Consider the following 18,102-nt stretch of genomic DNA (forward strand, 5'->3'; position numbering starts at 1 on the left):
GGATTAATTACATTTTCATGATGTGTTGTATTTGAATGCCTAGGTTACTGTTTAAGGACAATTTTACTATGCAGCATAGCATTCCCAGCAACCAAAATTCAGGCTGACAGTCCCAGTTCAGGTCCAAATAGTTTAAATATGTCACTTCCAACATTTTTTTTCGTCTGCCTCATGAAAAAAGAATATAATTATTAAAGTGTTAAGTGACCCCAGCTCTCCTGGAAGGAGTCAGTGAGTGCTAAGTGTGCTCAGGACAGAGCAGAGTCAGATTAAAAAACTAAAATTGTAGAAAGGACCTCTAATATCAGAGCACCTAATGCACCCCTCAGACAGTGGCACCACCACCACGTTAGCCGAGGCAGAGGGCAGTGAAGCAAAGCACAGCCTGTGTTCAAGGCTCTGAAGAAGCAGCATGGATGCAGCAGGAGCACTGCTTTCATCTCACAGCACCCCATCACCTTCCAGAGCCACCCAACTGCCCCTTTGCCTTGCTGCCATAATGCCACCACAACTTCAGAGCCATCACTGACATTTGCAGTGCCACCTCAGTGCCAAAAGAGGCTGCTGGGCCAGATGAAGTGGACAGCCAGCAAGGGCTGGACAGGGGGTGACAAGCTGGGAGCAGGGGTGCCCACCTGAGGAGAGGCTGGCTCCAAGCAACCAACCCCAGACTTGGCTTTGGTTTTAAGTGGCTCACAGTTTGGTATCTTCACCATGCATAGTAGGATATTCTATAGCTTTAGACAGGCTTTTTTTTTTTTTCTTTTTTCTTTTTTTTTTTTTTTTTTCCTGTTAACATGCCTATTTTCCCACTTATTTTAAACAGTAATTGTTAATTTTACACTGTATTGTCCTCCTGAAAGAAAACAGCAGAAACAGAAAAAAGGCCCATGGGACTTCTAAGGTTACAACTTGCACAGGGATGTTACCTGTTTAGGCTGGATGCAAATACGAAGCACTTCTATACACCACTGATTTTAATTAAGAGATAGAAATAATGAACAACCAAAACTTCTCCGAAAGTTTTTAACTGTTAGACTGTTTCTTAAGTTACATGATTAGTAAACATTGAAGCTTCCATTACATCCTCTGTGGACACTGGCAGCAAGTGAAGTTGTAGATGCTATGATATGCCCCATTATTTGATTCAAAAGTGACTAAGTAAATTTTTGAGATGACTGGGGTGAAAGATGACAACAAATTACACAGGGGTAGAATTGGGGACAGTTTCAGTACATATATTACAGTTGACAAACAATACATTTACTAGAAAACTAACCATACTTTCTCAAGAAACAGAACTACCACTTTTCATCATCAGATAACATAATTTAACAATTTTTTATTATTTCATAGTTTTTCCTTTTTCACCTAATGGAATTCCAAATGAAATTCTTTAGGACTGAGGTGGACTAATGTGCTCTTGATAATATCAATGTATTCTTATGCACGTTCACTCCCTGGTAGCCACTTAATTTGGTTTCATTAGACTACCAAATCAAGATTCATGATTCTAATAAATGTAATAATAGACACAGGTTCATGAAACACTAATTCATTCTGTGAGAAACAGTAATTAATTCACTCACTTTTAATATAATTTTGAGATCCCATTCTTTAATTTTTTTATTCAGCACTGTCCAATGACATTTGAATTTTGACTAACATATTACACTAATAAGATGGAGATGGAGAAGGAAAATAAAGTCCTATGACAGAAACTATTTGCTCCTAGTTCACATATCCAGACACAAATCTAACTGGGTTGTTAAATATTGCAGACAACTGTGATTTCAATCACCTTGATACTGTTATTTGTACTATATATTTATTTTCATGTTAGGATTTTTTCCTGGCCTTTACTCAGTAAAAGTATTAGAAAATGCATTAATTGTCAGCTCCCACCTCAGCACCATGAAGTGGTTGTACAGTCTACATATTTACTTTCCCTACTAGGAGCTGGTTTTGTCACTTCAGGGTTTGATGCTTCATGAAGTGTAACATGGAGAAGAGCCAAACTCAGTTTTTACCTCCTCCTTGCAGCAGGAGGAATTTCTGCATTTGAATCAATCCACCAAAGCATTTGAATCTACATCCACAATTCCAGAACCATTTTCTGGTGAAGGGACAGGACACATTCTTGGCTATTGAAAAGTTTTTATTTGAATATGCATGGTAAAGCTACTTCAGCCTAATTAATGGCATAATATTGCTCTACCAGGCAACTGAACTGGTATTCTTTCTTAAAAAACTATATTCAATACAGTTATCTACATTTTCAAACTTAAGCACAAAATCTACTGTTTTGCTGGTCAAAACTTAAGCTTTCAGCACTAGCTTTTTCTGCAAAAGGTACTATCTAGTTGTCCACTCTTTTTAATCAGGTCACGGCAGTAAGAGAAGACTTTCAATGACTGAAAGAGGCAACAATTATGTCCATTCTAATTTTGTTATTAATGGCAATTTAACTTTGTATTTGGTCCCACTTTGACTGGGACAGTAGACCAGGTACCTTCACAGGTCTGTTTAAACCTAAATAACCTAAATTATTTTATGGATTTATGCCTTGCATCATAATGATCACAGCAAAAAAAGAGTCCAGTACATAATGCTTCTCCAAGACCCTGTGGAATATTAAATTTAGGAGCTGTATAAAAGCCACCTAAGTATTTCACCTATCCACTGACAGCTGAGAGGCAGCTTCCCATTAAGTTTGACTAACCAGTAGCCATTAGTCAAAACAGTCCAACAGTCCACTAATAAAGCACACTGGCTGCAAGATCAACACACACATGACTCCAGAGTAGATGCAGAAGATCTAATTTGATGCCCAGATGTGAAACTCCATAGGGTATCTTGGGACATGAAAATGTGGTAGAAATATAGAAGTTCATTCTCAACCCACCACAAGATTAAAAAGCAGCTGGCTACCATTCTTGTAGAATTTACCAAGTGCAATGATGGCTATGATATAAATTACTGCAATTATATATATATATATATATTTTTAAAGGTTATTACTGAGTTATTAACCAACAGTGTTTTGTGAGGGCTGTTTACAAAACAGGACATCAAATCTATGTCCTTTGTGAGTCCCCCGTTGTGAGCTCCAGTTCTACTTCCTTTAAGCTGACTCAAGACGTTTATTCAGGGCTCAGAAAATGAACCAAGAATTTCTTCAACAGAAAAGGATTTTCAAAAATTACAAAGTCAATGGTGCTTAACCCCATCTCTATTTTACACCAGTAGATGAGGAGGAAGGATGGAGCAGAACTTTGGCAAGTAACAGCTTGTCTACAGTTCCTCAAAGGTATTAAGGACAGAGTTACCTCACGGTTCCTCTTATTTAGTTCAAGAGTGAGGTAACTTGAGGATCAAGGAAACAAAACATGTTTCTCGAGTTTTCTTTCTTCTTTCATGTTATTATTAAAAAAAAAAAGAAAAAAAAAAAAGAAATTAGGACAACAATATACATTTGTCTTCCAGAAAGCTCAAGAGGAACTAGTGATATTCAAAACTCCTTATTCCACAGAAACTAGAAGAGCTAAATTTCACTATTCCATTTGTCTTATGGCTCTACTTTAAAATAAGCATCCTTATAAACACAGACCATGGCCTCCTACCCCCTTACTGGGGGCAAAGACTACAACAGGAACACATATGGCACTACAGGTGCAACCCCCAAAACTAGCACTGAAACATGGCCTTCTGTCTTATTCAGCATGCACAAACGCACCGAGAGGTCCAGCATGACAGCTCAAACACATTCAGACCAGATCCCTTCATATCTCAACTAGAGCACTGTGACTGCTCCAGCTAGTCCCTCTTGTCACTCATTATAGCTGAGCCACAGCAGGAAGAATATGGCTGACAGATTTCCTTTTATGTTGCCTGTTCTGGTTGGAAGACAAGACAGGAGTATTCTTCTGCAAGCATGTATCTTAATTCATGTTTCCCCAGCCTTGAGTTTTGCTGAATCTGATGTTCTAGACTGGCACCAGACAGCAACAGACAACCTCAGGTCTGCAGATATAATTTTTTTGGTCTGTGAATCCATATCATGTCTGCACTGAAAATAATAATATAGAAATGAAACCATAAATTATTAAAATTACCTAGAAATGTAACTTAAAGGACAGGTCTAGAAGAGGCAGATAGATTGAATTTAAAATATGAAATAGAACAAAAATGCAATTTAAAATAGTACATTTGAATTAATGAATAAGTAAGGAAAAAAATCCACCCTCATTCTGTCTGATTAGAAGCTTTTAAAGAATATTCAAATGTTTTTCCTCTTTAAGGATGTTGTCTTCAGCCAAATGGAACAGTAATTCACAGTGCTCTGCATGTCTAGCCAAGATGTCCTCTGAGGTCTCCTCTCCTGAGACCAATCAAGAAAAACAGACTACTACTCATAACACTTTCCCCTTTTCGTATCTCTCTTTCCAATGCCCAATAATAAAAGGCTAAGCCAACACAACTGAAAGTGAGGTAATGATCTCCCTAAGTACTGGTAAAAGCAGCATACTTTTACTACTCCAAAACATGTGCTCAAGGAAATAAAAAAGCAGCAGTTAATTAAAAAAAATATAAACAATCTTCTTTTGTAACAGTCAAAAGAACTGCAGCGACTTTTAAGTGTAAGAGGGGAAAATCTACTGTCATCAATAAAGCACACAAAGAAATGTCTATCTGCGAATATATTTTCAGCTCTTTCTCTTCAGCAAAAATTCTTAGGTAGGCCCATAACAGCTCTGCTGAATATGAATAGACTTAAACATGAACATAAGAGCATGAATGTGAACATAAGCAAAGTTTGGAGAGTATTAAAGCTCTACTTATCGCAGACAAAATAAACACAGGACTTGGCACTCTAGGTAAACATTTAACTGTAACTTGGCTCACAGCCTGCTTTTTCTCATTCTTTTTGCTTACAGATTCTTCCTTATGTAATTCAAACTGATAGTCATTATTGGCCAAAATAATGATTTTCAAAGAGAAAGAGAGAAGTCTAGCACATCTCAATGATATAGTCATCTTCTTGCCAAAGCATCAGCTGTGCGGCTGTGAGCACAGTGGACCAGGAGAAAAGGCTTGGGGGAGTCAGTGGAGAGAAGGAACCACCTGCAACGCCTGACAAAGCAGGGTCTGGGTCCTCTGACTCTATGTATAATCCAATGTGCCAGTCTATTCCATTTAAGGTGGGTGTTCATCACATTGAAAGCAAAAACCAACAGGAAACATTGGGTTTTGCTTAACAGGTATTGGAGCCCAGGTTTTTAGTTACTCCCCACTGGACAATTTAACTAGAAAGAGAAAGCTTTTTTCTTCTTGAAAAGGATGGGATGGGAGAAGTGGAGGAAATAAATTCTTCCTCCTCTCTTTCATGTAACAGTAAAACACTTCCTCCTCTGGAAGCTGAGATGTGTATCCAGCAGGCAGGAGGAAACTCATTAACTTGGGAGGAGGAATAACTGGCTTGCAGTGCCTTTGCTTTTCTTTTCTGATCCAAATACAATGCATGGACACTCTGAGAAGTTACTTGGCTCTTCAGGGGGACTTAAGTACGCTTATTCTTAAAATTGCTATCTGAATTCTATGATATTACAAAGGTAACTTAATACTACCTGCCATTCTGAATGTTAATTTATACACATTTTGTAAAACACAACTTCAAAGCTCTATGTTTAGGGAAAAAGAACATGAAGAGGTGCCTACAACACAGCCAGCATCTTGGCAGGGCTCTCCTTAAATGTGGTGCAGGGAAGCTAAAAGGGGATGATGATCATTCAAAGGTCACACAGTAGTGGGGACATCGCTTGTCTCTTGAAAAGCAGCAGAGCAACTGCTACTGCTGGTAAGTCCTTGCAGCACATGTCAATCTCATGGTTCATCAAAGGCTTTGAAAATGTCACTGCCTAGTTTAGCATGTTATGCATACTTTGCCATATACAGCTTACTATCAGAACATGTGGATGGGAAAGAGCCGATGGCTGAATCTCACTATACTTGCAAATTTTTTGACAATACAGTCTAGGAAATTATTGCCACAGCAAAACCTACATTTAGGAAAGTTCTACCACTGTAATCCTCCAGCCAGAATCTATATTTAATGTATATAAATTATAAACTCGATATTCAAAGTATAGCAAATATAAAACGTACAAGTTATTTTTAGTAGATGGCTCTGCTAGAATAAAGACTGCAAGAAGACCACATGTAAGATTCTAACAACTCAACTCTGAAAGCTATTCTTTAAAAAAACACAATCCTTCAAAGCAAGGAAATAACAGAAAGGAACTGAGTTGCAGAAGACCAATTAATTTCTACTCAAAGCTGAAACTGTTGTCCCGAAAGGGACTTGCATGATCACATCAGGAGAAAACTAGCATTCTGAAAGTAAACAAAAGAGGTACCAAAGCCAAGGAAGAAGAGGAATTTTGTCAACTTTTTAGGGGAATTAGCAGCAGAACAACAATCATAATACTCAATAGACAAGTGCCAGAATTCAGGGAGAGCACAAACTATCAACTCCCTTTTCACGAGGAGTGACATGGAAAAAATGAGGGGTAATGGGCACTCCTGGGAAGATTCTGATTAGACTCAAGAGGAAAATTGTTCACAATGGGAACAATCAGTCATTGGAATAATCTGCCCAGGGAAGTGGTGGATTCCCCAACAACTTAAAAGTGTTCCCCAACACTTTTAAGATTAGGCTGGGCCATCTTGACTAGACCATGCTTTTGCCAACAAAAGGTTGGACCAGATGATTCTTGAGGTCCCTTTCCACCTGGTATTCTATGACGCTGTGAACTCCTGCAGTCAATGACCTGAGTGCTTGTTAGAAGCATTTAACTCTCATAAAAACTGAGAAGACAATAATCGGCTGAAATTATTAAGCTTTGCATCTTGAATGTGTGTTTTTTTAAGTCTTTCAAATTCATCCTTTCCTAATACAACTTCGGTTAAAGTAAGGTTCTTCTTGCAGCTTTCTCTAATATATATGAAAGTGTCCTCACACAGAAATCTGGCCTGTAACTATGGGAATATTCCCAGAGGAAAGGGCATGTGTCTTCTACCTTTTTTTTTCTGCTTCTTTTATTTTAAAGAAAAAAAGCCCTGAGAGTTGGAGAGAAATCAAAAATATATATACATATTTTTCTCAAACATACAAATAAACAAATAAAAGATATGCTTCTATTCTGGGAACTTAGCAACCTGTTACTATTTTCCTTTAACACGGCTATTTAATCTAATGACAATATTTGCAATCAATGATTTTCAGAGCCAATATACAATGAGTTACTCAAACCCATGCAAAAACGTGATGGGCTGCCTCACTTCACAAAATCATGATCTAAAATAGATTATTCAAAACGCTCCCCACTCCTTGTTAATTGAGAAGAATCAGTAGGTTGCTGTTTAGGGTATTAAATATCATTCATACTATGACAGCCCTTTGCCAAGTTGCTTTTTTAAGTTACCAGGTTTAAGACTGCTACGTTTTAATGCACTAGAAAGCGCAACTCACTAATGGTCCATGCTTGGCTTACTACCAAGAAACAATAATTTCCAACTAAGAGATCATGAACACCATGCAATTCAAATACAGCTGCACAGAACACTAGCAAGGCCATGCAGAGCTGACATACAGTCAGAAGGTTATTGAAGAATACACACGTGGAGTCATACAAAGAAGTCATCCAGGTTGGTGTAGTAAGGTTAGGCATTTGTGGAAGATTAAGAGGCAAACTTGGAACTTTTGGAAGAGCTACGTTAGGAAGACTGTTGGTGATGCTCCTGTGAAGAAACAATGTAGGAATACAATAAAAAATTGAATATTTAGAGGACAATGGGGGAGAACATCTGATTAGACAGAAAGCTATAGGCAGGTGCTTTGTTCAGATCTTGCAGAAAGCACTTACTTGACTGGTTGCCATGATTCTTGTTCAAGACCTCTGTGAATGGACTGGGCAATTGATGATTCCATGAGATCGATGTAGCGGACAACCATGGGAACAAAAATTTCTTGCAAGTGCTTGTGAAACTTTCCATTGCACAAAAGGGCTTTGAAAATAAACAGAACATAAATAAAAATGTCAGGCCTTTCCCAACTTCATTTTGCTATAGGAAAAAGTATCTCTTAAAATGCTTCAGCACACAAAAGTATTTTAAGAACAAGATCCAGCTTGTGTAGGAAATACAGTTCATACAAGATAAATTAAGTGCTCCATAAGGACTCTGCAGCACATTTTAAACTGTCACTGTACTAGGCACACACTGAAGTTCTTTGTTGAACCAGAACACTTTTGCATCTTATTAAAAGTAATTATATACTTTGCTGAATCTAAGCCTTATCAATTTTCTCCAATACTTAGACACCAAGACAGAACAAAAACCCAAACCAAACAAGCAGTATTTGAATGTAATTCAATTGTTTTTATTCTTCTTGTGCTAAGAAGAACAAGGTTACAGTAAAACATTCCAGCCTGGCTAGGCTATGTGCAAAAATATAGAGGTATCCAGCACTTCTTCCAGATGGAAAAAGGCACTATGTGACACATCCATGTTTGGAAGAATAGGAACAGTTTATCCATCTACTCTGTGTCCTCAGAAGCTGGTAAAGTCCTGAATCACTGTGTATAGTTACACATGCCATTCAATGAGCTCTGGAACAGAAAGCATGTCTTGGTATGCCTATGCATGTTCAAACACACAAATTGTGAAGGCCAGTGCCCACCACCACAATCCTGGCTTTTCCCATCCTGACATGTGCACAAACCTCATCAAGAGCCCACGAATGAAAGTACCTCCCATCCAGCCTGTGTTCATGTAAAATAGCCTCAGCAGCCAAGCTTGCCACTTCTCCTCTGCCCTCTCAATTGTCTCACAAAATTTTAAAAGACACTTTCTCTACCCTTCCCTTCTGGAAGTTTGCTTATTCTCTGGTGTGATTATTTTCAACTTTACAGCAATTGTGATTTTATAACTATTCAGAGGAAGTCCTGATAAATAGTTGCCTAAAGTGTTTAGGAAAGCTGACAACATGTAACGCACCTAGAGATATTCTCTTGCTATTCAAAAGAAATGGAGTTGACTGGTGAGCACATTACAAGCATGAAGCATATTACTCTAAAAGAATAAAGCAGCTATAAGCAAGATAAAATTACCTGCCTAACAGATGAGATTTCTTGCATGAAAAACTGTATACAAGTGGAAACTGAAGATGCTTAAACCCTGAAAATTAGTTTGGCACCACCGTTGCTTGTCCCTGTACTGTCTGAAATGTTCTTTTAGCAAATACTAACTCTTAGCACACTAATGTCCTGTCCCACCAAGGGAATATACCAGTTTAATGTGTCAAATGTGTCTATGTTCACCCATTAATCAAACACTGTTATTAGGACCTATACAAATATTCCCATGTGTACATAGAAATCATACAGACACATAAGCTAAACCTGAGAGAAATATTCATTGTTTTAGCAGTGCTTCTTTTCTGCCACACATATTCTGTTGTTTCAAATTGTCTTGTGGGTTTCTCCTCCCACTTATTCCTGCATCCATGCTTCTCATTTGATTTGGATGGGTATCACAACCACATTTTGAGCACACTTCCTCCTCTTCTTAGGAAGAAAAGACTGCATCACGGGGCCCAAAACCCTGGAAACCATATCATAAAATTACAATCCCTCTTGTTCCACTACTGATACAACTTCATGTATAACATACAAAAAAAATTTCTGTAACTTCCAGAAACTCCTTTGCCTTCCATTTGTGAATTACGTCCACCAAAAACTGAACCTGGGCAAAATGGAGACTACGGGGAAAATGTATCATCAGGTTTCAGTTCCCTCTTGCTGCTTGCATTGTAAGGAAGTGCCTTTGTTGGTGAATATCTAACTAATAATACACTATTTATTTTTTTCCTCAATACATTGATCTGAAAGCAAGAACTATTTTCTTGAAAACATCTTTGAAGAGTAACTGGAAAATATGTGTCAATCACTTTTACCTAAGGAGACAATATTAATGCGATCAGCTCTCTCATTTTGTTCACTGATCTCTCTCTTGCTAAGAATTTTGAAAATTTTAGCTAATTTCAACTATATTAGACACAGGGGTGGAGACAGCAGATACATGAAGTTTCATGAAAACAGGCAGCTAGGAAGCAGGCAGAGATCATTAGGGTTTCCACTGAGAAAAAGGCAGCAGCACAGGCTTATTAAACACTTGAGAATCTACCCTCGAGAGCATCTATGAGTCCATTACAAACATGCTCCATTATTTACACTGCTCATAGAACTACTTGTTAACCAGCTAATTCTGGCATAATTATTTGTATATCAGGCACTCAAAACAGTGTTATTTTTTCTATATTTATATATCCTAAAACTGCAGCATCTGTGACCAGCAGTAATAACAACTGAGAAAGATCTGGATAGCAACGCAAAAGTTTCACAGTAAACAGCTGATGCACACTGCCTTTGAGAAACAAAAGGTGGCTGGTATCAAGCTACATGTTAGGCTGATATTTCAAGGCAACTTGGAGCTTAAAAACAGCAATAAGAATACAACTGTGTCAATTAGGTCAATATTGCTGTTTCATAGCAAATCAGTGTAAGATGGACATTAATCTGGCAATCACAGTTACCTGAACAGATGAGCTTGTAGTTTACTGTTTTCTTAGCATGCTGCAGAAATGCTCTGCCATGAGTCCTACTCTGGGAATTACAGTAATAAAGCCTCATGGGCAGGAGGGAGACTCTTGTTATTTCAAAGACAGAATGAAATTTAAAGAAGTCACAGGCAATAAAAGCTGTTCAACTTAAAAAAGCTGAATAATTTTCCGAACACTCTGACACTAGTCTTAGCAGGAAAGTGAAACTTTCCAAAATGATGCTAAGACTCTTAATCTGACTGCACCTCTGCAGAGATCCCTCTCTAGATGGGCACACGCATGAGTGTGCTGTCTCGGATCAACAACTCGGTGAGCATTTTGTTTTCCCAGGGCTGAGGACGTGGCAGCTCTGATTTACCCATCTGGAGATCTCCATCAAGGATTACTGCAGGGCAGGGAAAGAACTCAGAGCGCAGGGGTAAGTGATATAGCTGTGTATCATCAGCAGACTCATGGCACTCTACCCTATGATTAGAATTGATCTTGCCAAAAGGTACCACCTGTACATCGAAGCAGATGTGAAACAAGAGATCCTTGAGGAAATGCCACACTTCAAATCCCTCAACTACCACTTGTCTTCAAAGCTATGTAGCTTAATTCTCCATTGTCTTGTCAACACGGGCACCCCACACACTCTTCATATGAGCCATCTCATATTCACACAAACAACAACAAAATGAAAGCCTAATCCAGGGCAAGCTAATGAATAGAAAATATAATGGAAAATGGATTACAGACACAGATGGCCAGATGAAAAATTCTTGAAATACTGAAGCTGAAAGTTATTAAATTTTTACATATTAGATGGTTGAAATGTATTAAAATATTACAAAAAGACCTGATATGAAAAATACATTTTAATAATGCAACATAGGAATGGGGTTTCTCCACTAACAGTAAGAAAAGAATTGACTGTGTTTGTGTAAACCAGAAGCTGTGGGGCTTCACAGAATCACAGAATCTTAGGGGCTGGAAGGGACCTCAAAAGATCTTCTAGTCCAACTCCCCTTCCAGAGCAGGATCACCTAGAGTACCTAGGTGATCACCTAGGGCTTGTTTAACTTTTACTTATACAAGCACATCTAAGGAGCTAACCTGGAGTCAATCTGTTATGCTGTCCTCAAAAGCTTCTGCAGAGTCAAAGGAAAAACAAAATGACACAGGTCTACAAAACTCTTTTCCACTGACAAAATTAACACTTAGACAGTTTATAATTATCCTGCTCTCCACAGGACTATTGGGAAGGCCTCACTTGGATTTTCTGGCATATTTTAAAATCCAAAATAAAACCAGTAAATTTCAAGAAGGAAATTTCCTTGGGGCTCCATACTTTATTCACAGCAGTCAAAAATCACACAACAACCTGTAAAAAGAAAGTTTATATTTCTGTTCATTTTCTGTTTATATTAACTTCTGCCACTACACAGCATTTATTAATCAGTTACCTTAAATGTGGTGAAAATTCCAAGTGTCTCATCTTGTATACAAATTGTTGTGTATTTTTACATACAAGACATACTTTAAAAGCAAATGTTAGAAATGTACTATATGGAAGCAAGCTGAACATTTATTTCATTTTTATAAGGCAGAGTAACACAAAAAGTATGTTGCACAATATTTTTGTGCCTAAAACTCCCATTCAGGCAAAAAGTTTTTTGGATATTCTGGTAAGCAATAATGCAGCTTGACTTAGCTTGCAGTATCAGTAACCGAAACATGTTGTTCTTATGTGAAGGCAGTTTATGATTTCCAAGCAGGTCCAAATAGGACTGAGCAAATTTTTTTTTCCATGCTATAGTTTAAGATAGGGGTTATGATTTTATACATATTTTCTAGTACTAAAGTGGTACCGAGGCTGTAATACGGCAGGAAGGTGATGCTGTTATTTGGTGGTGTTTACCACTCAGCTACTAGCAATGGCAATAGTGGAAAAAACTTATCAGATAATTCCTGTTTGAAATCAATAGCCATGATAACGGCAATGGCTTTTGAGAGGCTAACAATCAACATATTGGTTTTCTAGATTAGCTTCATCAGACTGCTCACAGGTGTACAAGGCTGATTTAGAGCAGGTACACAGGCATTTCACTGAGTAAAACTTAATGGAAAATGAAGATTATGAGCTTATTTTATAATAATCCTACTTTTGACTGATTTATGCCAATGTAGTAATGCAATAATGCATAGTGTCAGTAAGTGACACTTGGAAAGAAGACTTGGTAAGAAAAGGAGCAAAATATTGAAGATACAATTGAAAAACCTGTAAAATAACCCAAATATATTGATACTTCATGTAACCAGGCATATGCCACCAAAAGATATTTCTAAAACTATCTTAAATGAAGAGGAATTAACACGTCTGTCTTGAGGTACTAAAAACTTGATTAACCTGAATAATTAAACAACTAAAGAAAGTAAATTGCCCTCTAGAGCAGTATCCTTCATAACATAACTTATAGGCTCTGTGAACAAAAAGTAAAATGGTCAATACAGAAAATAAGACACAATCCTGGGACAACCATGTCCCTTTTCCTTCCATGAATATCCAATTCTGGAAAAAAAAAAAAATTGCTATCACAGAGAGATATTGGATACTCTTTTCTCTGTACAATCTGCAAAGTTTTACACAGTTGGGCATAATTGTCTATGAAAAATAGAAACTGTGGAGATCATTCCAATGTAGACTGTAAAAGCACCTACAATATTTTTTTTCCAAACTTCTGCATTTTGAAAAATCACAGCAAATTTATCTACAATCTCTTACTTATTTCCACAGTAAATGTATTTTTTAAAAAGACTTTTTGTTATTTGTTAGAAAAGATGAAATATTTATAGGATAGGAAGATTATACTCCTCCATTTTTTCATCTAGTTCCTCAGTTACACTTAACTGGAAAGCGATCACTGATGAATCCTTAATTGTTGTGGATTAGGGTCAGAAAAAAATGGAGACTCTTAAAGTGCCTCAAAATGGGAATCCTTCATAAGGATGGGAAGCTTCAGTCAGGACTCTCACTTTCTCCCTCCTTTTGCTTAATGAAAAGTTATGTGCTATACTGGAAAATGCATTTTTTATCTGATTGCTAAATTAATATTGGCTTTGAAGTATTCAGCTTGAATCTTGTACAATGTTTTGTACACTATGAAAAAGTAACACATTTGTCATCATTTGAATAGTAAAGACTATGCATTTTCATTATCTCATGGTCTATCTAATATTAGATTTTACTGACATAGTTATAAAAATAGACTTACATATAAGTTTTCTTTAATGCTATAAATGTTAGATTACTTCTTTATTGTTAGGAGTTCACTCATGTCAGGTTTGCGTGAAAACTGATTCCTGCATCAAAGATTTAGAGCTCATTTAAAGCTCTTGAGATAAAATAACACCCAGGTGTCAGTCCTCCAAATTTCACTGAAGATTAACCTAATATGCAATATGGTGACCTAACAGTTCTTCATTTGAAATAAATCTGAAAAGTAATCTCTGATAGAGCTGGTGAATGAGAATAACCCAGTGGGATTTCCACCTCTTCATTTCCTAATGAGTTTTTTGATAATGAGAGGTGACTTTGCCAGTCACTGTGGGCTCTATTATGGCTAATTTGCTCCACTTCACTCTCCTTGTTAATTATTAACACTAGCCTTTTTATCCTCATGAGACCACATTCCAGTTTTTCCCTTTTTAGATTTTATTTTTGAAATCTATCTTTATGAAGGTGACAGTTTTCAGCAAAAGGTTTTCACTTAGGGTAAAGACAGAATTATTTATTTCATTTTGGAAGACTATAACATTTATGATATAAGCACAGGGAGATCTTTCTAATGGCTTTAATGCACTTGCAAGGTGAAAAGGCTGTTAATTAAAGAATAAGCACTGAGGTATGTTCCACTTGGGAATCAGTTCTTGGTAGAATGGTCACTTGCCACTTGCTAACATTTCCAATGATTAGAAGATGGCTAATTTCCATGGTTGCTTCCCAATAGTTCTGGGAATAAAATAAAGTGTATAATTTTCCAGATGGCTTTCCCTTGCCAGAAACTGTCCTTCACTATATCTATTACCATAAGGGAATGACTGAAATTTGTATACAGGTGTGGCGTTTCACATAGCAGTTGTTTTGTGTCCTTCAGTTAAGGTTTTACTAGCTTTCTAACAATTGCTTTGACATGAAAGTTTGCAAAAACGTCTTTCCTAAGGCTGCTTAAATAATTTAGTGTTATTATTAATTTAATCTTTTCAGCAAAGAATTATCAGTAGCCTACCAGGAACCTCTCTGCACGTGAGGATAACCCTCGATTGTTTCTATCACTTCTCTCAGGCTGGAACCAAAGTGCAAAGGAACACAAAATGACACAATAATGGAGTTAAAACTGGTGCCACAAATCCTTCTTGTAAGACTACTTAAAAACTCCTCCACAGCTTTTAGAACCAAACAATTCTTTTTAGTGCACTTAACATCATGAGTAGCAATGCTATTCCTAAAGTGACAATGTAAGATGGTAGGAAAGACACCTGAATATAGGCTTCAGATTTTTAATTCCTGCCCATGGAGGGGGACTGGAACTGGATGATCCTTAAGGTTCCTTCCAACTCAAACCATTCTATGATTTTATGATTTTAGGTGACCACTCACTTCAAGTAATTCTAAATCTACCTTGTAGGAGTCTTAACTCTTACAAGATCTGCAATAGTATCAAACAATTCCTACACCATTGTCAGTAGCCTTCTAATTAGAGCTTTTATTAATATCAGTATGGCAATTTTAATACATTTCTGTAGTCACAATTGTCCAACAAAGGATCCAAACAAAACATTTATGAATATGAGAAACACTACTCTTTCATGAGGATAACATGAAAATAGAAATAATCAGGAATATGGCATTCCATGTATTGCTAAATGTCAGGGTATGGAAATGTTAATCATTAAAAGAGGTATCTAAAGACTGGATGTTCATGTTCTCTCATTCTGTCCTAGACCACATCCTATGTGGTGAAATAACAGTGACTTTCAACAATCCTGTTGAAAATTCAGCTCTACCTGTCCATTTGCCCCTTTCTCTCCATGAAGTTTGTCATCCCTTGTGTTAGAGTGAATTGTACATTTGCTAGTTGCTACATTTCATCATACAGTGCTGTGGCAAACAGGTACTACACTTAGATGACCTATATATTTCAATAATCACTTGGCAGCTGAGGTTAACCATAATACAATGATAAATAATGTAGGTTGCAATGTATGTAACCTAGGAGAAAAGCTCTTGAATACTATTTTCCATTCTTTCAGTCAAGTCGTTTCCATACACAGAGCTACAATTCTTAAAAGCTATTGAACTTCCACAGATATGAAATGAATTTTCCAGAAAGAGCTAAAAAGGATTTATTGTATTTATAATTAAAAAATCAAATTTTGGAAAAACATGGATCCCTCAATAAAAATACCATTTGGATCTCCAAAATAACAAAAAAACCCATTAAGTAATTTTATCATTAAAATAAAAATGGAATATAAGCAATTAAAATGTTTTTAAATTAACACCTCATCCATTTTCTTCGGTTTCATTAGTTATTTCCTTAATTCCATTATTAAAATCACTTTCACCCAAAACATGTCTAGGAGAAGTGTGTAAATATTTATTTATGTACATATATAAATCTCTTATAAGATGAATAAAAGCAAGATGATACATCTATCTCAAATTTTGGTCTCCAACTCAATTAATGATATGACAATAAACCAAGTAAAAATAGCACTCTGATTTCTTGCGTGTATCTTACTCCATTCATGCTAAGCCTTCAAAACCTTTATAGATGTAACTCATTTGGAAGTAGTTTACATGAAGGCTTATAAGGAAATATTAACTACAATTTTATTTCTGCAGCATACGTTAAATGTGAAATATCAAATACACACAATGCTGCCTGTACAACAATGATTTAAAATGGAACAATTTGTAAAAACTGAATGGTTAAGGGATTGCCTGAATAAGGACTGAAATGAGGCAAGGACAGAGAGAAACTGCTCAGCTTTCAAGAAATGGAGCACACAGGCACTGTCACTTTTATTTTGAGAATTATATTATTTAGAAACACATTTCTAAGATGTAGGCATATTGAAAAACCTTATACACACAGTAAGTAAAAACCTGAAGATCTTACTATCATTTCTGAGGGCATTATTCAGCAGCTGGAAAAGTGGGAAGCTGTCCCAGGAGTCCTGTGGCTGTGCCTCAAGTGCTGAATCCATATCAACAGAATACAGAGACAAAAACTTCTCTGCATGCTCAGCCAATAATTCTGGCCACCAAGCAAACGCCTGCAAAGATGACAAAATACAATTACTAAACACAAGTCACAAAGCAAAGAGATGTGTTGTATCTATGGCAAAATACGCTTGTGTATGTCACTTCATGTCCTATCTCATTCAGGGAGGATGAACAGGCCAAGCAAAAAACGTGAAAATATTTTACAAAAGCTTGTATCAAAACCAAAAGAAATAAAATTATGCTGGGAAACATGACATAATCAGAACAAAAATGTAACATAAAAATTCAAAAAGGGAGTATAAATCTCTGTAACGCTAGAGAGTAAAGAAAAGAATGAAGGCCTCACCCTTGAAAAACTACTGTATATACATCTTTTCAATTTCATCAAATTTTAAGGCTATAAGTAATCAGATTAATTTGTTTTCCAAATTAATTCTTGTGAATACATTTTTGCACTCCTTTGTTAATCAAAAGGGATGGTTTGAGTAGGAAATTTCATTCCTTGAAGAGCAGTTGTTTTTTTTTCAACAGATACAGACCACTATTTAATTATTTTTTTTTTGCCTTAAAGATGTCCTCTTCTCCGGAGGGAGCCATCCAGTTTTTCTTCCACATATGCTGCAAGTATATCTAATATAAATACACTAGTGTATATATTAATTTTCAGTCACTTAACAACATGTTGGAATTCACAGTTTTCTTTGGTAAAAATTTAGATTCTTAGGTAATCTTGACTTAAAAGAAGAGATCTGTGAAAAACAGTATGTCAGCAAGTAAAGCCAGATCCACATTATAGAACGTTTCACATACAACTCTTGTACCTTTTCACTGTCACTTAGAGCTAGGTCAGTACTGAAGCTGAGTATTGGATCAAAAGGAGCTAAACATCCTGGAGTTACAGATGAAGGTCAAGTGAGCCTATGAAATAGGATGACTATCACATACTGCTCAGAATTTTTTGCTTAAAGCTCATGCAAATACCTGCGAGTGAGGAATACATACATATTCTAGATAAGAAAATGGCTTTGCTTTCAGATTTATACCCCTCATTTTGAACATTTTGTTTTCAATATTTATGAGCTACCAACATGGTACACAGATAGCTTGACCTAGATAAGTGCTGAGCTTCCACAACTTCAGATAAAGTCAC

At 36.6% G+C, this 18,102-nt stretch overlaps 1 protein-coding gene across 11 annotated transcripts in view; it reads right to left on the minus strand.

The window, feature by feature from the left end:
* Nucleotides 1–18,102, minus strand: part of CADPS2 (calcium dependent secretion activator 2) — a 278,668-nt gene that overhangs the window by 43,506 nt on the left and 217,060 nt on the right. For 7 of the 11 annotated variants that reach the window (XM_051609587.1, XM_051609510.1, XM_051609556.1 and 4 more), the window contains 3 exons: nt 16,846–17,002; nt 7,926–8,067; nt 7,681–7,800 (listed from right to left, as the gene is read on the minus strand). In XM_051609587.1, the coding sequence (XP_051465547.1) occupies nt 7,681–7,800; nt 7,926–8,067; nt 16,846–17,002 (419 nt within the window). The remainder of the gene's footprint in view (nt 1–7,680; nt 7,801–7,925; nt 8,068–16,845; nt 17,003–18,102) is intronic. The other 4 variants (XM_051609547.1, XM_051609537.1, XM_051609529.1 and 1 more) reach the window with 1 other exon arrangement.

Source organism: Apus apus, chromosome 1, assembly GCF_020740795.1.
Source record: "Apus apus isolate bApuApu2 chromosome 1, bApuApu2.pri.cur, whole genome shotgun sequence".
NCBI classification, from domain to species: Eukaryota; Metazoa; Chordata; class Aves; order Apodiformes; family Apodidae; genus Apus; species Apus apus.